We start from the raw sequence: 23,119 nt of genomic DNA on the forward strand, positions 1-23,119 counted from the left end.
GGCAGGGATTTCCACTGAACTGGATATTCCTGTTAAGTTAGTATACTTGGATTGCAATTACAGTAAGTCAATCTCTTCTATAAAATCGATTCATATCTTAGAGATGGGAAAATGCTAAAATCCGCTCCACCGTTGCTATTAGATATATCTTTGTATATCTGTATTTAACATTTAGTCCTCATGCACACGGACGTTTTTACAGCTGCTTTTTTGAGCTTTTTTTGCAGCTTAAAAAGGCCTGTCTATGTTAGTCTATGGCTTCATGCCCACCTAGGCGTTTTTGAGCTGCAAGTGGCATAGGCGTTTTTAAGCTGTAAAAAAAAACCCAGGACCAGTGGGTTCTGAAAGACGTTTTTCAGCTGTAAAAACGCTCTAACGCTGAAAAACGCTCAAAAACGCTCAAAAATGTCATTCACCAACGTTTTTTAGCGTTTTTGATCCATTGAAAAAAAAAAAAAAACGCTCAAAAACGATAACGCGGAAAAACGCTCAAAAACGCTCAAAAACGCTCAAAAACGCTAAAAACCGCTATTGCAAAAACGCTGAAAAAAGTTAAAAAAAATCACTGCAAAGATACTGGCGTTTTCATAACGTTTTTTTAACAGCCTGTGTGCATGAGGGCTAAATCATGATCCTAATACAGAAGTGAATTTCCAGTCCAATTTTTTTCTCTTTTAATAGTCGTGGGTAGATATCAATAAAAACCCTCTGTAAGACTTTTACTGATATCTGTGTCCCCGAGGTTTCTTCTCACTCTGTCCCTAGTGAGGGAATATCCAATTTTTAACCATTGTCAGCGATAAGAAAATCACTTGATTCACTGACAGCTGTCAAAGCTGAGAATTCACATTGGGGAGATGTGCCCTCATTTCCTGTTTTGCCAGCTTACTGAAAGTGAAGGAAAAAAATCACTAAAGAGGAAACAGACAGCAATAAAAAAAAAAAAAAAAATTAAAATTTTACACTCATTTTATATAAAACTAGAAAAATAGTATGGCATGCCCACATCTTTATTATTCACTTATTATAAAAGTGGTTGTAAACCTCAGACATGAAATCTGAACAAAGAACATATTTATATAGTGTTTACTTGCCTTTCTCCAAAGCACTAAGTGCCATTTCTGCCTGATGTCTAGTACCTCTGTTATAAGCATGAGTCATTTCTGACAAGTTTTCCTGACACCGAGAGGTAAAAAGGTGACAGGGAGGGCACAGCCTGTTATTGGCAGCTTCAGCTCTGTTCCCGTGTGCTGTGGGAAGGGGGTGGGGGTGGGGGGGGGGTGTTGGCCCCAGTGGCGTAGCGTGGGTTGTCAGCACCCGGGGCAAGGCAAGTAATTTGCGCCCCCCCCCCCCAACCTGCGGACTTTTAGCTATCCCTGAGTCCCTTCAAATACAATAGTACTGACCTACCTGATTCCTATACTGACCACTACACTGAGAACTACACTGTCCACTACACTGACCACTATACTATACTCGCCACCATACTACACTGACCACTATACTAAACTGTCCACTATACTGACCACTATACTACACTGTCCACTATACTACACTACACTTGACCACCATACTACACTGACCACTATACTACACTATACTGACCACCATACTACACTGTCCACTATACTACACTACACTGTCCACCATACTACACTGTCCACCATACTACACTGTCCACCATACTACACTGTCCACCATACTACACTGTCCACCATACTAGGTGGGCACTGCACAGCAATTTATATGATGGGCACTGCACATGACATGGTGGGCACTGTATGACACAGCACATTACATGGTGGGTACAGCGCATTACATGGCACAGCACATGACGTGGTGGGCACAGCACATTACATGGTGGGCACTGAATGGCACATAACATTACATGGTGGGCACAACACATTACATGGTGGGCACTGCATGGCATAGCACGTTTCATGGTGGGAAATGCAACTGCACATTACATGTTAGGAACTGCACATGACATGGTGGGCACTGTTGAACAGCACAGCACATTACACAGTGGGCACAACACACTACATGCTGGGCACAGCACATGGCAGGGTGGGCACAGCATAGCACATGACATGGTGGGAAGTGCACATGACATGGTGGGCGCTGCACATTACACGGTGGGCACTGCACATTACATGGTGGGATCACTGTATGGCACAGCACATGACATGGTGGACACTGCAAATTACATAGCGGGCATTGCAAGGCACAGCCATGACATGGTGGGCATTGCACATGACATGGTTGGCACTGGATGGCACATCACATGACATGGTGGGCACTGCACATTACATGGTGGGCAATGCAAGGCACAGCATGACATAGTGGGCACTGCACATCACATGAAGGGCAATGTAATGCACAGCACATGACATGGTCAGCACAGCGCATTACATGGTGGGCACTGCAATGTACAGCAAATGACATACTGGACACAGCACATTACAAGGGGGGCACTGCAAGGCACATGACATGGTGGGCACAGCGCATTACATGGTGGGCACTGAATGGCACATAACATTACATGGTGGGCACAACACATTACATGGTGGGCACTGCATGGCATAGCACGTTTCATGGTGGGAAATGCAACTGCACATTACATGTTAGGAACTGCACATGACATGGTGGGCACTGCAAGGCACAGCATGACATAGTGGGCACTGCACATCACATGAAGGGCAATGCAATGCACAGCACATGACATTGTTCAGCACAGCGCATTACATGGTGGGCACTGCAACGTACAGCAAATGACATACTGGACACAGCACATTACATGGGGGGCACTGCAAGGCACATGACATGGTGGGCACAGCACATTACATGGGGGGCACTGCAAGGCACATGACATGACATGGTGGGCACAGCACATTACATGGGGGCACTGCAAGGCACATGACATGACATTGTGGGCACAGCACATTACATGGGGACACGGCAAGGCACATGACATGGTGGGCACAGCACATTACATGGGGGGGCACTGCAAGGCACATGACATGACATGGTGGGCACAGAACATTACATGGGGACACTGCAAGGCACATGACATGACATGACATGGTGGGCACAGCACATTACATAGTGGGCACTGCAATGCACATGACATGGTGGGCACAGCACATTACATAGGGGCACTGCAATGCACATGACAGGACATGGTGGGCACAGCACATTACATGGGGGGCACTGCAAGGCACATGACATGACATGGTGGGCACAGCACATTACATGGGGGGCACTGCAAGGCACATGACATGGTGGGCACAGCACATTACATGGGGGCACTGCAAGGCACATGACATGACATAGTGGGCACAGCACATTACATGGGGGGCACTGCAAGGTACATGACATGCGGGGCACAGCACTTTACATAGTGGGCACTGCAATGCACATGACATGACATGACATGGTGGGCACAGCACATTACATGGGGGCACTGCAATGCACATGACATGGTGGGCACAGAACATTACATGGGGGCACTGCAAGGCACATGACATGACATAGTGGGCACAGCACATTACATGGGGGCACTGCAATGCACATGACATGGTGGGCACAGCACATTACATGGGGGCACTGCAAGGCACATGACATGACATAGTGGGCACAGCACATTACATGGGGGGGCACTGCAAGGTACATGACATGTGGGGCACAGCACTTTACATAGTGGGCACTGCAATGCACATGACATGGTGGGCACAGAACATTACATGGGGGCACTGCAATGCACATGACATGGTGGGCACAGAACATTACATGGGGGGCACTGCAAGGCACATGACAGGACATGGTGGGCACAGCACATTACATGGGGGGCACTGCAAGGCACATGACACGGTGGGCACTGGGCACAAGAGAGCACATTACATGGGGGAAGCAGCAGTCTGTCCCCTAGCACAATAATTACACAACATCCCCCTAACAAATGTACTGACCTTATCATAACAGCATGGGAGATGTCCTTCCTCCCGGGCTCCTGCTGGTTAGGAGAACATCAGCGCCCCTCCCCCAGACACTGAGGATCTGTGTGTGTGTAACAGATCCTGTGATAGGGGTCAGTCATCGGCAGAGACAGGACTTGGCTGCACTGACTTGTCTCCTCCAATACTGTCCACTACACTGCCCCCCATAGTGACACTACACTGACCTCCATAGTGACACTACACTGCCCCCCATAGTGACACTACACTGACCTCCATAGTGACACTACACTGACCTCCATAGTGACACTACACTGACCTCCCATAGTGACACTACACTGCCCCCCATAGTGACACTACACTGACCTCCCATAATGACACTACACTGACCTCCATAGTGACACTACACTGCCCCCCATAGTGACACTACACTGACCTCCATAGTGACACTACACTGACCTCCATAGTGACACTACACTGACCTCCCATAGTGACACTACACTGCCCCCCATAGTGACACTACACTGCCCCCCATAGTGACACTACACTGACCTCCCATAGTGACACTACACTGCCCCCCATAGTGACACTACACTGACATCCCATAGTGACACTACACTGACATCCCATAGTGACACTACACTGACCTCCATAGTGACACTACACTGACCTCCATAGTGACACTACACTGACCTCCCATAGTGACACTACACTGACCTCCCATAGTGACACTACACTGCCCCCCATAGTGACACTACACTGACCTCCATAGTGACACTACACTGACCTCCATAGTGACACTACACTGACCTCCCATAGTGACACTACACTGACCTCCCATAGTGACACTACACTGACCTCCATAGTGACACTACACTGACCTCCATAGTGACACTACACTGCCCCCCATAGTGACACTACACTGACCTCCATAGTGACACTACACTGACCTCCATAGTGACACTACACTGACCTCCCATAGTGACACTACACTGACCTCCATAGTGACACTACACTGACCTCCATAGTGACACTACACTGACCTCCATAGTGACACTACACTGCCCCCCATAGTGACACTACACTGACCTCCATAGTGACACTACACTGCCCCCCATAGTGACACTACACTGACCTCCCATAGTGACACTACACTGACCTCCCATAGTGACACTACACTGACCTCCATAGTGACACTACACTGACCTCCATAGTGACACTACACTGCCCCCCATAGTGACACTACACTGACCTCCCATAGTGACACTACACTGACCTCCCATAGTGACACTACACTGACCTCCCATAGTGACACTACACTGCCCCCCATAGTGACACTACACTGACCTCCATAGTGACACTACACTGACCTCCATAGTGACACTACACTGACCTCCATAGTGACACTACACTGCCCCCCATAGTGACACTACACTGACCTCCCATAGTGACACTACACTGACCTCCATAGTGACACTACACTGACCTCCATAGTGACACTACACTGACCCCCATAGTGACACTACACTGACCCCCATAGTGACACTACACTTGCCCCCCATAGTGACACTACACTGACCCCCATAGTGACACTACACTGCCCCCCATAGTGACACTACACTGCCCCCCATAGTGACACTACACTTGCCCCCCATAGTGACACTACACTGACCCCCATAGTGACACTACACTGACCCCCATAGTGACACTACACTTGCCCCCCATAGTGACACTACACTGACCTCCCATAGTGACACTACACTGACCTCCATAGTGACACTACACTGACCCCCATAGTGACACTACACTGCCCCCCATAGTGACACTACACTGCCCCCCATAGTGACACTACACTGACCTCCATAGTGACACTACACTTGCCCCCCATAGTGACACTACACTGACCTCCATAGTGACACTACACTGACCTCCCATAGTGACACTACACTGACCTCCCATAGTGACATTACACTGACCTCCATAGTGACACTACACTGACCTCCATAGTGACACTACACTGACCCCCATAGTGACACTACACTGCCCCCCATAGTGACACTACACTTGCCCCCCATAGTGACACTACACTGACCCCCATAGTGACACTACACTGACCCCCATAGTGACACTACACTTGCCCCCCATAGTGACACTACACTGACCTCCCATAGTGACACTACACTGACCTCCATAGTGACACTACACTGACCCCCATAGTGACACTACACTGACCCCCATAGTGACACTACACTTGCCCCCCATAGTGACACTACACTGACCTCCCATAGTGACACTACACTGACCTCCATAGTGACACTACACTGACCTCCATAGTGACACTACACTGCCCCCCATAGTGACACTACACTGACCTCCATAGTGACACTACACTGACCTCCATAGTGACACTACACTGACCTCCATAGTGACACTACACTGCCCCCCATAGTGACACTACACTGACCTCCATAGTGACACTACACTGACCTCCATAGTGACACTACACTGACCTCCATAGTGACACTACACTTGCCCCCCATAGTGACACTACACTGACCTCCATAGTGACACTACACTGACCTCCCATAGTGACACTACACTGCCCCCCATAGTGACACTACACTGACCTCCCATAGTGACACTACACTGACCTCCATAGTGACACTACACTGACCTCCATAGTGACACTACACTGACCTCCATAGTGACACTACACTGACCTCCATAGTGACACTACACTGACCCCCATAGTGACACTACACTGACCCCCATAGTGACACTACACTGACCTCCATAGTGACACTACACTGACCTCCATAGTGACACTACACTGACCTCCATAGTGACACTACACTGACCTCCATAGTGACACTACACTGACCTCCATAGTGACACTACACTGACCTCCATAGTGACACTACACTGCCCCCCATAGTGACACTACACTGCCCTCCATAGTGACACTACACTGACCTCCATAGTGACACTACACTGACCTCCATAGTGACACTACACTGCCCCCCATAGTGACACTACACTGACCTCCATAGTGACACTACACTGACCTCCATAGTGACACTACACTGACCTCCATAGTGACACTACACTGACCTCCATAGTGACACTACACTGACCTCCATAGTGACACTACACTGACCTCCATAGTGACACTACACTGACCTCCCATAGTGACACTACACTGACCCCCATAGTGACACTACACTGACCTCCATAGTGACACTACACTGACCTCCATAGTGACTCTACACTGACCTCCATAGTGACTCTACACTGACCTCCATACTAGTGACACTACACTGACCTCCCATAGTGACACTACACTGACCCCCATAGTGACTCTACACTGACCTCCATAGTGACACTACACTGACCTCCATAGTGACACTACACTGACCTCCATAGTGACTCTACACTGACCTCCATACTAGTGACACTACACTGACCTCCATAGTGACACTACACTGACCTCCCATAGTGACACTACACTGACCCCCATAGTGACACTACACTGACCCCCATAGTGACACTACACTGACCTCCATAGTGACACTACACTGACCCCCATAGTGACTCTACACTGACCTCCATAGTGACACTACACTGACCCCCATAGTGACACTACACTGACCTCCATAGTGACACTACACTGACCTCCATAGTGACTCTACACTGACCTCCATAGTGACACTACACTGCCCCCCATAGTGACACTACACTGACCCCCATAGTGACACTACACTGACCTCCATAGTGACACTACACTGCCCCCCATAGTGACAGTACACTGACCTCCCATAGTGACACTACACTGACCTCCCATAATGACACTACACTGACCTCCCATAGTGACACTACACTGCCCCCCATAGTGACACTACACTGACCTCCCATAGTGACACTACACTGACCTCCCATAGTGACACTACACTGACCTCCCATAGTGACACTACACTGCCCCCCATAGTGACACTACACTGACCTCCCATAGTGACACTACACTGCCCCCCATAGTGACACTACACTGACCTCCATAGTGACTCTACACTGACCTCCATACTAGTGACACTACACTGACCTCCATAGTGACACTACACTGACCTCCATAGTGACACTACACTGCCCTCCATACTATACTAAACTACATTGTCCTGCCTACAGTCTCTCTCTCTCGCCCCCCTCCCCCTTCCAGTAACAAGACTCTCACTTACCTTCTTCTCCTGGCTGCATCGATGAGGAGGAGAACACAGCGGCGGATCACTTTCTTCTCTCCCCTGCGCTCTGCTTGCTACCATGTTCAGTATCCAGCGCCCTGTGATTGGGTGTATGGGGGTCATGTGCGGAGGCGGGGCGCCTCACATGACCCCCATACACCCAATCACAGGGCGCCGGACACTTAACATGGCGGCCGGAGCCCGGGGACACAAAATTAGAAATTAGGAGGAGGCAGCCAGTGACACATACTGGCGCCCCCCTAAATATCGCGCCCGGGGCCACGGCACCCCCTGCACCCCCCACGCTACGCCACTGGTTGGCCCTTCCCTTCCCGTCCACTGCTTTGGGAGTCTGTGAAAAATCCTTTCTATCCATGAGTTTACAAGGATGTACAGGACGATTGGCTGCAAATAAACAGGTACAACTTATGTAGGAGAATTTGTTTAATCTCTGTGTATCAATGTAAAAAGTGTGGTGAATACCGCGCTGTCAGAAACAGCTACTAGCACTGCAAATGACAATTGCAAGTACCGCGTTTCCCCAAAAATAAGCCCGGGTCTTATATTAATTTTGTCAGTAAAAGACACAGTAGGGCTTATTTCCGGGGTAGGTCTTACCATGTAATGTGCTTTCTTCTCTCCCCCTCTCTCTCCCTGCCTGATAGGAATCCCCAGTGTGAACCGAGTTAAAATGCTTGTAAAATCCTATAATCCACTCTATTACAGTAGTATATATAATGTACAATGTATGTGTTTGCGTAATATAATTGTGCCAAAGACCTTCATTATAGCGCCGCTCTGCGCTTCTGTGACCCGCTGGAGCTCTCTTCCCCGCAATTATATTACAGAAACACATACATTTAACATTATATTCTACTGTAATAGAGTGGATTATAGGGTTTTACAAGCATTTTAAACTAGGGCTTATTTTCGGGGTAGGGCTTATATTCCAGCCCTGCTGAAAAATAGCGCTAGGTCTTATTTTCGGGGTAGGTCTTATTTTCGGGGTAGGTCTTATTTTCGGGGAAACACGGTAGTGTAAATATAAAAGTAATGTAAATATAAAAGTAGTGGTGCAGCGCTGCACCATTACTTTTATAATCTCTGTGTATCACCTGAAGCCAGTCACTTCACTGGGTATAAGTAAGGGTTTACAACCACTTTAAAGCACAACTTCACAGCTACATCAATCCCATCCCTGCCCCTGTTTTGCACCACCATCTTCTAAAATCTGGCACGTGCGCAGATTTACCACTGGTCTCTGCCAGATATCTGTGACCTGGCACAAAATGGTAGCACATCTACACACATTCTGAGGTTGGGTTGCTGCACATGTGCACAGACACCACTAGTTTCTGGTATATGGGCAGTACAGTGACCCACAGAATTTGTGCGCATGCTCAAGAACTCAGAAGCTAATGATGTAATTCAGAAAAGATAAAACATTTCTTACACAAACAAGTACTTTACGCCCCAATTTCCATGTATTGCAATAAAAGCCTGATCAATGGAAACCTTCAAGCCGACGTTAGGAACAAACACAATCTGTGAGCTGGGCAGCTGGACGCTGGTTATAGCCATGCTGAAAAATAATACAAGACAGAGAAGGTTAATACAGGCATATACTCAACCTTGAAAATACCTTCCTTCTAGAGGAAATATATAAAATTTATAGTGACATCATGACATGGTAGGAGGGGACAAGGAAGCTAAAGAGTAGAAGGTTTTGGGAGGAGCTAAGAGAATGATTTTGTGACAGACCCAACCAGCACAGGGTCTTTTGGAGAGGACAAGAGGCATGCCTCCTACCCACTGATTATGGCCCATGGAGAGAGCAGATTATTCTATAATGATGGACAACAATGTGATGAATGCTGAGAGCGAGGCTTGGATTAATTCTCTGAATAAGGACAATAATCTTCCCTTCTGGAGTGGATGGAAAGAGGTCAATTTTAATCTTGTACAGGTTAATGGTCAGTGGAAATATGGTGGTCCTCATGCAGACTGATTTGGAGAGGCTCCTTCACTTGGGACAGAAATATTTATCAACAATATCCCTCAATAAGTCTATGAAGATAAATTAATTCCACCTTTTCAGATTGTTGGAACATTGTATGAGTTTTTCTCATAGACTGTTGTAGGCTGTTGCCGGACAGTCAGAGGTGGGGTTGGATCACTGTTTGTTATTAGGGATGAGCTTGATGTTCGGGTCGAACATTCACCGAAGAGCGAATATTATGGGGCATTCACGGCAAATTTGAGCGCTGCGGAACGCCCCATAATGCACTGCGATATCACGGCAAATTTGAGCGCTGCGGAACGCCCCATAATGCACTGCGAGATCGCAGTGCATTGCTGTATGATGATTGGCCAAAGCATGCACCTGACCTGCATGCTTTGGCCAATCCCAGCGCCCTCTGCTAAGAGAGCCATAATTGGCCAAAGGCAGGGTGCCTTTGGCCAATCATGGCTCAAGGGGACTAAGTCCACGCCCCACACTATATAAGGCTGCCTACATGGCGGCTATGTGTAGTATTGTTGGTGTGAACAGAGAGATAGCTTGATTTAGATTAGGCAAGCAGGTTATTCAGTTAGTGGCAGTGTATTTGATAGATATATATATATACAGTCAGTAATATATGTATATATATATATATATATATATATATATATATATATTCTGAATTTAGCATAGACTATAAATTCAGTGTTTACTTTATATTCAGTGAGTGCATTAATATAAATATACAGTCTTGTATATATATATATATATATATATATATATATATATATATATATATATATACTCTGCATCCAGTGTAGCCTATATCTACAGTGCATTCCATGGAGTACTGTTTCTAATACACTTCAGGCGGTGTATTACGCGACTCTGGTCAGTCACGGAGCCAGAGTTCGCGGACCCGGCAGGAAGAGGGGTGAAGATGGACGCTCGCTGCTAGCGGGGACAGCAGTGACATTGCGGGCTTCGGTTTCAGGTAATTGACACATAATGGGCTACTATGCGATGCATAGTAGCCCATTATGCTTTACCTTTGCAGGGAAATAAAGAGGAAGTAAAACCCATCAGGTTTTACTTCCTCTTTAATATGAACAAGAGGAACGCCTACAGTGAATATGAAGAGCAATGTTCTATTCACTGGGCATGCTCCAACTGTTCAACATAGCTCAACAGCAAATCTTTATTTACAAATAATGACAGACAGTTAATATTCACCCAGAGATGTGATAATCCACACTTCCCAGAATTCCCACATCATAGGACCCTGAGTAATCTGGTAGATGAATACTTGACAACTTCTGTTGCAGGACACTGATTCCTATCTGGCGGGCTGTAAATGAAAGTGACATTTTTTTTGATCAATATATATATCTTTTAAAGCTGGACTGCAGGTAAACAACTAAATAAACATGAAATGTGTAAAATGAGTTGTTTTACCTGTCAAAGGATTTGCATTTCTGTCTATCCAGTTCTGAGATTACCACAGCCATACTTTGATCTGATCTGATTTTGATCTGCTGTAGTTAAAGTTTTACTAAACCCATAACAGTAAAATCAGTCTGTATATGCAGTAAAGCATGTTTGTTATACTCACTGTGGAACCTAAAGGGTTAATCCTCTGCATTGTGTAAAAAGGCTGTTTGATCCTGTCTTCTCTGATTCTCCCCTTCTTCCACAGTCCCCAATCCATCTCCTGATAGTACAGAGCCTTGGAGGCACTCTGCACATGCTCAGTTTAATGTGTCTTATAGCTAGAGTTTTTTTTTTTTTTTTTGCAGGGTGCATGTGATCGTCACAGGGCCAATCAGCACTTCCCAGACAGAGGGTCAGGGGTCATGCAGCCTCATAGGACAGTCAGAGGAGAATGAAAACTCCTCCTACAAGCTTTAACCAGACACTGATTGAAGTCACAAGACTGCTAAATAATAAAAGTATGTTGTTGCGCCTAGTGCCCTTAGTAGTGTCAATAAAAAAATTGTGTTAAATTATAAAGTGCAAGCAAAATCTGAAACCTTCCTCCTTGGTGTCTTTGGTAAATAATATTAGTGAATACACAAATGTAAGTGAAAATGTGAAACAAAATCTGTACTTTGAAAAAATCACAACAAAATGGCATTATCGCAAAATCACAATCTTCAAATAAAATCGCAATAAAATTGAGTCTTAAAGTGGATGTAAACCCGAAAATGTTTTTTTTTTTTTATGTCATAATGTAGAGTATAAGATTTCCCATCATTTGAGCCCAGTCTTGCCACAAAGAGTTAATCCAGCTCTGAGCAATCCTCTTTTATTGTTCAGTGAGATAAAACTTGACAAACAGAGAAAAACTTTGTCAAATCCTCCCCCTTGCTGTGAGTGACAGGCGATTTACATATCTCGTGCACTAGCCTAAGACACAGGCATTATTTTTTAATTCCCTCCCACTCCTTTCTTCAGCAGCTCTGCAAGGATTGGCTGTTCCACACCTCAGCATGATTTGGCATGCTGGAGTCATGTGGTTACTTTCCTGTCTTTTCACTGGATGTTAGAGATCATAGCAGAAGTTCAGTGTAAGAAAAACACAGGAGAAAATGCATATTGACAAGGGGAGTGTAGAGGTGGGCGGGGAGTCTACTGACATCACGACTCCACCCACCGAGCTCCAGACAACAGACCCGCCCACAGAATCTGCAGTTTTTCGGGTCTAATAACAGACAGAGGGGAGACATTTGACAGGTAAAGATACATGCAGGAGGCATGTATATCCTTATAGATAACCCCTATGGCAGGGATGACATTAGAAAGGATGAAATTGGGTTTACATCAACTTTAAGCCTCATACACACGATTGGATTTTTGTCAGGGAATTGTGTGATGACAGACTGTTTGCCTAAAATCCGACCGTTAGTACGCTCCTTCAGACAATTGTTGTCCAACTTTCAGCCAACAAATGTTGGATAGCGGGCTAGTAAATTTTCGGCGGACAACGGTCTGTTGTCAGATTTTCCTATCGTGTGTACACAAGCCCGTCACACAAAAGTTGAAAGTACAAACACACATGCTCGGAATCAATGCTCACCAAGTACAACATTAGCAGAAGATGCTCAAAGGGTGGCGCTCAAGAGCTGAAATCTCACGTAGTACGTCACTACGTTCGTGTTTTTTGGCCGACAATTGTGTACCGTTTGTATGCAAGACAAAATCCAGGCACACGCCTTTCGGATTAAAGTCTGACGCTCTGTTGGCCAACAATCGGATCGTGTGTACGAGGCTTAAGACTGCTATATACTGCTGATAAGAACAAATATTTAGCAGTTTATATTTACTAAAATAATTGCATTTCCATGTTCTGTGTACTGTGGGAGAGCAGATATAGTGAATGCAGGGTCCTGGGTTTAGTAACACTTTAAGTAAAACTAAAGGTCTTGTCTCTCCCCCACCCTGTGAGTGGGCAGTGAAAGGAGAAGCAAACGACTGATGAACTCATCTCTCTGTCACTATGCTCTCTCCTTCTATCAGCATGTTCCTTGTTAGTACATGAGGACTGCAGTACAGCTGAATTTGCTCCTTCTCCCTTTCCCAATTACAGCGATGGCAAGGGGTTGATACCAAGACAAATTCGGAAATGAACACTACTTACAATATATTTAATTATGTATGTAATTATATACGCTTTGTATGTATCACTATATTATGTTATATACATTTTGCACGTATATGTAATGATACTATAAAGATGTATATTTATATTTCAGGCCGACTACAGACTCCCCGTCGTGGGCGGGTACAGCAGCAATAACACACAGTCAGTCCAGTTGCAGCTGAATGAACTTGTATTAAATTCAAAGTAAAACAGTTCACAACAATCCCCACAGAAGGAAGCCCAACCAGGAACACTCCCGGATGACAGCCGCATGTAGCAGGTCTCTGCTGAGCTGACAGCGTCTGTCTTCAGGGGCAAAATGCAGCCTGGCTGGTCCAAGCCCAAGTGGGGAGGTTTTCAAGAAGAGTGGCAGATCCCTAAGATTTCCCTACTTGTCTGAAGCCTTTCCCTACCACTAATACTGTCCCTGACAGATGGGTGACCGGTCCCTACACTATCCACATGCTAAAGTGTGCCAAATCCAGGAGCCAGGGTCTGGAATAGATTGTGCCTGGCCCAAGATGGCCACCAGAGTCACATGGACTGTCAGCATCCAACCGGTTTGCTGCTCCAGTGACCCAGGAAACCATGGAGGAATCAGGTTCTTTCTGACTTTCTCTCCCTCTGCACTGCCACCTGCAGTGGATAAAATAGACTGCACCTGCCCACACCCTGATGAAGATTTGTTGAAATTGAAACGTGTTGTGGCCTATATACAAAATTCTTGCGACTATAAGAGCCTTTGTATATTTATAAATAAAGGGTGCTCCTTATGTATTGAGAAACATCAAGTTATATATTAGCCACATTTTTTTACCATTGTTTCTTCTTTTTATCTGATATTGCAAAAAATATATCTTTGTAATTTTTTAATAATTTGTGGTTTAATTGGTGCCGAAAAATCCCAGTCCCGGTTCTCTATTTCCTTCAAGCAGTATTGGGGACATGGTAGATTTAAGTATGTAGTAATGGAGGCAGAGCTGCATTATTTGTCTCTTTTATCTCACTGGGTGCAGCTTTTCAAAGCGCAAAACTGAAAAAAATATGAAAGGGGAACTCAATATCACCACAAACCTTCCTGGAGTGATCTTTATGTTTCAGTTCCTTCTCCTTGTGCTATGCAGTTGGACTGTGGTTGCTTTACCCATGACATTGATATTACCAAGCATTATGAGTTTTTAAAGTGCTAGCACACTGAAGTGTTCTCCCTCTAAAAAAAAAAATCTCTTTGGAGCTGTACAGAACAGGCAGGGTGGGGAAGGCTACTTCAATCCTTTGAGTCTTTCAGCTTTTTAGTTGGGTGTGTATATTTGAGTTGGAGCACTTGAACTCTGTAAATGTAGCGCACCCCTTAAGGTCCCGCAAGTATATTGGGATCCCCCACCCTGCACAGCCAAGCACACTGCATTTCCACGGTCACTCCAGAGTCATAGGACAGCCCGTGACTTTGTTTTTTTTTAATTGAGGGATATAACTTGGATAGGGAATGGAGATTATGGGATTCCCACTTGACTTCAGAACAACTTCAGGGGCAACTCTTCCTATATACAGTCCTATATCCACTCCACTTCTTGCTCCAGTGCTCACTTGCTTGCAGAAACCCAGATATGTCATCTGGTTGCAATTTGGTAGCAAAGGCCCATTACGGGAAGGGACTTGCAGCCCTTATACTTAGGGTGACATAGCTCAAACTTTCCCAGCACTTCCTCCCTGTGGTCACTGATCCCAGCACCACCTCTTCAGGCACTGCCATCCTGCCTGGCTGCAGCTGCCCCTTTCACTAGCCCTCCAGGTAACTTCTCCCCACAGTCCTCCAGACTGATACTCTCTCCACAGTCCTCCAGACTGACACTCACCAGCCCACCCGGCTGACTCTCAGGAGATCTCCCGAACGTGCTGACCAGCTCCTGCTGTCCTCTCACTTACTCCCATACCTCCAGGAAGGGTTTCCTCCGTGTGTTGTGAGGGACCCGTCCAGCACCCGAGCCCCAGGCCTGAAGTCACCCCCCCAGACTAGGGGGCACCCTGACCAATGACAGCCACCTTAGTACTCCATCTTCCACCCTGCTGGCATGACTCATACCTATTTATGAGGTGAGCTGCCCCTTTCAGCCCCTTTTTGCTAGGGATTGGCCAGGGTCCTAAAAAAATATGCATTACGGCCACTCCTAGCCTCCACCCACTGCATCTAGAACCTTCTCCAAGGTTCCAAAAAACAGGGAGAGGCACCGGAAAAGCTGTCAGATGAGTCATTTAGCCTCCCTGAGTCACTAAATCCTGACCCAGATTCAGCCAAGGCCTGGCTCTCAGCCAAGCCAATTTACCTACACGAACAACTAAACTATATACACCTAGCACACTAGCTAGAGGGTGCTACATAAACAACATATATTTTCTGCATAGCAGCTACAGTTAGCCTGGTAAACATTAAAAGACACCTATGTCTACATCTGATGGCTGGAAATGAAGATATTAATATTCATACGCAACATTTAATGCCTACCACCTTTCTTTTTCTTAATAAATAATGGAAAAAAATATTTACAAATACAAAATTCTGATGAAAGTGTCACACACCTGTTCACTGGGACGTCCCCTTTGTGTCCAGCCTCCAGCTTCCTGCATCCTCTGGCACTGCAGCCAATCACAGAGGGGGCACTGTGTTAAAGAGGTCATGTGTGGGTTCCTCAGTGTGTGAGCAACGCATCCACACACTAGCAGCTGGATCCCCTGTGTTTCCTGATAAACTCTCCTGTGATTCCTAATGACTCTTTGCATGGTATCAGTAAACCGCAATAATCTCTGGTGCCGTCTATCTCTCCAGAGATACTTGTGCATTTCAACTGTGTTACCTACAGACCAGTGATTCTGGTGCAAGTACTCTTCTCTAAGTATCTGCTCTCAGTTCTCAGCAGCTGTCCACTTGATCAGAGGGCCACAACCTGCAGAGCTTTGGTGAAGACACGATGGCTCCTTAGATTCTGCACCTTGGCCCTTCTAAGGGCTCTCACCATTGCTGTACATTTGGGCATACTAGGCTTGACCTCTGGTTCCAACAGGTGTCCTGCTTTTCCAAAACTCCTTGCAGTTCTCTGTGTCACCTACATTGTCATTGCCACTGCCTAGCCCCTGCTACGATAACTAATTTCAGGTTATTTTATTTATTTATTTATTACAGATACTTATATAGCGCCGTCAATTTATGCAGCGCTTTACACATATACAGTATATTAGAAAAAGTATTGGAACACCTACTTTTACACGCACATGAACTTTAATGGCGTCCCAGTCTAATGCCCCGTACACACGGTCGGACTTTGTTCGGACATTCCGACAACAAAATCCTAGGATTTTTTCCAACGGATGTTGGCTCAAACTTGTCTTGCATACACACGGTCACACAAAGTTGTCGGAAAATCCGATCGTTCTGAACGCGGTGATGTAAAACACGTACGTTGGGACTATAAACGGGGCAGTGGCCAATAGCTTTCATCTCTTTATTTATTCTGAGCATGCATGGCACTTTGTCCGTCGGATTTGTGTACATGCGATCGTAATTTCCGACAACGGATTTTTTTGTCGGAAAATTTTATAGCCTGCTCTCAAACTTTGTGTGTCGGAAAATCTGATGGAAAATGTGTGATGGAGCCTACACACGGTCGGAATTTCCGTCAACAAGGTCCTATCACACATTTTCCGTTGGAAAATCCGACCGTGTGTACGGGGCATTAGTCCGTAGGGTTCAATATTGAGTTGGCCCACCATTTGCAGCTATAACAGCTTCAACTCTTCTGGGAAGGCTGTGCACAAGGTTTAGTAGTGTGTCTATGACAGTGATGGTGAACCTTGGCACCTCAGATGTTTTGGAACTACATTTTCCACGATGCTCATGCAGTCTGCAGTGTAGTTGAGCATCATGGGAAATGTAATTCCAAAACATCTGAGGTGCCAAGGTTTGCCATCACTGGTCTATGGGAATGTTTGACCATTCTTCCAGAAGCGCATTTGTGAGGTCAGGCACTGATGTGGACAAGAAGGCCTGGCTCGCAGTCTCCAATTTATCCCAAAGGTATTCTATCAGTTTAGGGTCAGGACTCTGTGCAGGCCATTCGAGTTTCTCCACCCCAAACTCGCTCACCCATGTCTTTATGGACCTTGCTTTGTGCATTGGTGACCTCACAAACGTGCTTCTGGAAGAATGGTCAAACATTCCTATAGACACACTCCTAAACCTTGTGGACAGCCTTCCCAGAAGAATTAAAGCTGTTATAGCTGCAAAGGGTTTGCCAACTCAATATTGAACACTACGGACTAAGACTGGGATGCCATTAAGGTTCATGTAAGGGCAGGTGTCCCAATACTTTTGGTAATATAGTGTATATTGTACATTTACATCAGTCCCTGCACTCAAGGAGCTTACAATGTAGGGTCCCTAACTCCCATTCATACATATACAAGGGAAAATTTAGACAGGAGCCAATTAACCTACCAACATGTCTTTGGAGTGTGGGAGGTAACCGGAGTACCTGGAGGAAACCCACACAGGCACAGGGAGAACATGCAAACTCCAGGCAGGTGAGAAAAGTGAGAACTCCACCTCATGAAAGGAAGCGAGAACTCTGAGAGCAGCAAAGATCAGTAGAGGAATTGCTTTGCAAAAGAAGGAACATAGACTATGCTTGCTACTTTTATATTTATATTGTATTTCTGGTTTTGGCGGAGCGTTATTGTAATAGGTACGTCTTAACTAGAAGGATGCTCAATTGTGAACACCCACGAATGTGCATGCTTAAAACTCCCAATATGTTAAAGAGAAAATAAGCCATGGAAGCTGTGATTGAAAAATGGCAGGCAGACGGCAAAGACCCAATCACCAGTATCAAGTGTGGTCTTTCTGAAGCTGTTCTTTTCCTCAATACTGACCCGCCATGCATTGTTCCTCAGGTCATGCTTCAGCAAGGAGAACTTTTCTTGCTTTCAGTGGCCCAGCTTTGGGAACAACAAAACAAAATACCTTTGTAGTGCTCAATTTCACCCCCCGCACTGTTATGCTTGTTAAGTCTAGGAGTGCATGAATAAGAGTCTATCCCTCCTCCAGTAGGGTCCCTCCAACTGTGCAACCAGTCCCACAAAGCCTCTTCTCTAAGGTGTTCTCAGATGGCATACCTGCCTTCTTCAAGTGTAATGCAGGGTTAATGGGCCCTCCTTATAAGCAGTGGCGTTGCTAGGGGGTGGCTTTTGGGGCTATAGCCCCGAATCTGGGGACCATAGCCCTGAGTCTCTGCAGGGGTCCCCAAGGAGAGGGGTGATGCAAGGGGGAGGCTCTCTGGGGAACCTGATTTTAAGGGGGAGGCTCTCTGGGAACCCCGATTTTAAGGGGGGCTCTCTGGGGACTCTGATTTAAGGGGGAGACTCTGTGGGGACCCTAATGTAAGGGGGGCTTTCTGGAAACCCTGATGTAAGTGGGGGGCTCTCTGGGGACCCTGATGCAAGGGGGGGGCTCTCTGGGGACCCTGATGTAAGGGGGGCTCTCTGGGGACCCTGATGTAAGGGGGGCTCTCTGGGGACCCTGATGTAAGTGGGGGGCTCTCTGGGGATATATATACACACACATACACACACGTATATTGCTGTATATACATGTGTATGCCTGCCCAAGCGTATGACTTTCTTTACTACGCTGCTATGGGCTCTAGCCCCAGATCTTTTGTAGACCTAGCAACGCCCCTGCTTATAAGTGATGATGCCCCTAGAGACCACCCAGAGATCGCAGCTTTGGGGAGAAGAGGACAGTGCTAGATCCTTTTGCTGAATCCCCTACACATGATAAGTATCACTATGTCTCTTCTGTAATTTAACCAACATACCTGCCTGTTCACAATCCACTATTGATGTACACTGAGCTGGGCATGCCCAGCTCAGCATACATTCTCGGCACGGTGCCAGCATGTCAGGATGAATGACTCAAGAGGCTGGAAACCTTGCACCCTGAAGAGATCGGGGGAGAAGATTTCAACAGTTGGCAAGGGATCCACGATTACAGTATCAGTATCCTATGGTCTTTAGTTCAGCTTTAAAGGAAACCTGTCATTAGAGAAATAAATCAAATAATTTCCTGCTGAAAATTCCAGTTTCTTGTCTGTTTCTGGCTAAGATGTTGTGAGTCACTGACCGATAACAAACATATATAAAAGCCAAAGTATAATACGAATGTATGGTGTCTTCCTATTCCATGTCATAATGCACTGAAGTCAGAGGATCAGAAAGACAACCCATTTTTTAGAGGAAAATCATGAAGGGTAGCCATATTTCTCCTAACCCCCATAATGAAAAATCTAGGCACAGTGCAAATAGGTAAGCAAAGAGTATTGCTGTCAGCAACATGAATGGACAACTTACCATAATCCAGTCCCTTTTGTGTGATTCTCACCACTGCTCCTGGGTTCCCAGTGTCTGCTCTTCCAAACACAACCAGACAGGACATCAGGATTAATGTGCAGGAAAATGCCATCTTGACAGAGCTTGGTGCTGCTACAAAGACAAGCTTATTAACTGTAGGATTTTAAAGCCCTGACAATGTGAAACTGGAACAGAAGATGGAATGAGGAAGTAGTCTCAGATTTACATGGGCTGTCCCGCCGAGGATTCTGAAGCATAACTAGTCATACAACATGTGTGCATTTTACACACTTTACCCAAATGTTCAGGTGTTTTTTTTATACAATGACTGATCTTTGATTAATTGGTCTGAATGCAGTAATCTGTAGTAACTAATCAAAGTTCTTTTATTGTTCTGTCTGTGTAAACCAGCCTTCCTCAACCTTATGCCGCGTACACTTGGTCGGACTTTTTGGCTACAAAAGTCCGACAGCCTGTCCGATGGACTTTCGACAGACTTTTGGCGGACTTGCGGCAGACTTTCTTACGAACGGACTTGCCTAAATTCGATCACACAAAAGTCCGACGGATTCGTACGTGATGACGTACACCGGACTAAAATAAGGAAGTTGATAGCCAGTATCCAATAGCTGCCCTAGCGTCGGTTTTTGCCCGTCGGACTAGCACACAGACGAGCGGATTTCTGGGTCCGACGTAGTCACGACGTAAAGATTTGAAGCATGTTTCAAATCTAAAGTCCGTCAGATTTGCGGCTGGAAAAGTCAGCTGAAAGTCCGCTAAAAGTCTGGGGAAGCCCACACACGATCGGATTGTCAGCCAGCTTTAGTCCGACCGTGTGTACGCGGCATAACTTCTCAGATCAACCTTTGAAATAATTTACAGGTCTCAGCAAACTCCAGCTAAGATTGTTTATTGACGATCAGTGAGAAGAATATCTCCTACATTGATGTAAGGTGGGAAAATACTCACTCTGCTGACAGCTAAAAAGATCATTATTGTTGGATGTGGAATCATGCAGGCACCATCAGATAAGAAGACAATCAGCCACAGTTTAGGGAACCTCTAGCAACCTCTGGAAGAACCCTAAGTATCCATGGGACCCAGATGAAAATGGATTCAGTTCAGGATGGAAAAAAGTCACCATTGAAGTGGGCTCTCCTCATACTGCCAAACTTTTTGCGATAAGAACGAGGGGGGGTTTCTGGGGTTTTGGTAGATCAATAGCTTAAAAAAAGCATGCAATGCCAAGCTGCGGTTTTCAAAGCGAGCTAAATCCTTTCTTATATTAATAGAGGGATGGACCGCAGAGAGAGAGATTTCATTTTACAAATCATTAGTAAGACCTCCTCATCTGGAATATGCAGTTCAGTTTTGGCCACTAGTTCTCAAAAAGGATATCGGGGAACTGGAGAAACTGCAGAGAAGGGCAACCAAACTGATAAGAGGCATGGAGGAGCTCAGCTACGAGGAACTAATAGAGGAACCGAATTTATTCTCTTGAGAAGAGGAGATTAAAGGTGGATATGATCAACATGTACAAATAAATAAGTGGTCCTTATAGTGAACTTGGTGTTGAGTTATTCACTTTAAGGTCATCACAAGGGACAAGGGGGCACTCTTTACATCTAGAAGAAAAGAGATTTCATCTTCAAATACTGAAAGTTTTCTTCACAGTAAGAGCTGTGAAAATGTAGAATAGACTCCCTCCGGAGGTGGTCCTGGCCAGCTCAGTAGATTGCTTTAAAAAAGGCCTGGATTCTTTCTTTATAGGTAAAGTTGATCCAGGGAATATCCGATTGCCTCTCGGGGGATCAGGAAGGAATTTTTTCCCCTGTTGTAACAAATTGGATCATGCTTTGCTGGAGTTTATTGCCTTCCTCTCGGTCAAATGTGGGTATAGGATTGTGTATATGGGATTGTATGGTTGTGTTTTTTTTTCTTTTTTTAAGTGGTTGAGCTAGATGGACTTGTGTCTTTTTTCAACCTGACTAACTATGTAACTATATGAGGGACACGTATTAGCAAAAGTATGTAGGCATAGGACTCACCCCCTGTCATGCCCCCTTAAAGGAGAATTATACAAAAAAAAATATTAAAGTGGTTGTAAGGTCAGAAGGTTTTTTTTATCTTAATGCATTCTATGCATTAGGATAAAAAGCCCTCTGTGTGCAGCAGCTCCCCATCAGGCCCTTAATACTTACCTGAGCCCCATCTCTATCCAGCGTTGTCAACGAGTGCCTCATCAGTCCGGGACTCTCCCTCTTGATTGGCTTAGACACAGCAGTCACGCCATTGACTCCCATTGCTGTCAATCAAACTCAGCCAATCAGGAAAGAAAGGGGCGGGGCCTAACCACATCTCTGTGTCTGAATGGACACACGGAGCTGCAGCTCGGCTCAGATGCCCCAATAGCAAGCTGCTACAGGAGGGAGGGGCCAGGAGCTCCAGTCAGGGACCCGAGAAGAGGAGGATCCAGGCTGCTCTGTGCAAAACCAACTGTATACCATGTTTGTTATTTTAATAGAAAAAAAACGAGACTTTGCAATCACTTTAAACCCACAGGTGCTTTTTTTTACCACTACTATTCCTTTATATTGGCTTTTGAAATTTACAAATGCAGCAATTTAGAAATTGGATGAAAGGTTTAGCACTGGAAAACGCTTTTTGAAAGATAAAAAGTGCATTTTATATACAACTATATAGATCAGACCAAAATGAGGGACAAATGAGGAGCTATGAGGGACAGAGGGACTTTGTTCCAAATCAAAGACAGTCCCTCAAAATCATAGACAGTTGGGAGCTATACCTCCTATGTACTTGTAGGGGGATTGAAATAAGTTGCTATACTTAACTTATTTCTTGCTCTTGATGGCTTCCTTCGTATTGCACAACT

General features: G+C 45.7%; 1 protein-coding gene across 1 annotated transcript in view; it reads right to left on the minus strand.

Annotated features, from left to right (window-relative positions):
- The window catches only part of LOC141113448 (bactericidal permeability-increasing protein-like), a 70,816-nt gene extending 50,384 nt beyond the window's left edge, over positions 1-20,432 (minus strand). The window contains exons 1-3 of the mRNA XM_073606544.1: positions 20,227-20,432; positions 11,421-11,535; positions 9,639-9,767 (exon numbers count right to left, since the gene is read on the minus strand). Of these exons, the coding sequence (XP_073462645.1) occupies positions 9,639-9,767; positions 11,421-11,535; positions 20,227-20,338 (356 nt within the window). The 5' untranslated portion in view covers positions 20,339-20,432. The remainder of the gene's footprint in view (positions 1-9,638; positions 9,768-11,420; positions 11,536-20,226) is intronic.
- Between the last annotated feature and the right edge of the window lie 2,687 nt (positions 20,433-23,119).

Source organism: Aquarana catesbeiana, linkage group LG12, assembly GCF_042186555.1.
Source record: "Aquarana catesbeiana isolate 2022-GZ linkage group LG12, ASM4218655v1, whole genome shotgun sequence".
NCBI lineage: Eukaryota > Metazoa > Chordata > Amphibia > Anura > Ranidae > Aquarana > Aquarana catesbeiana.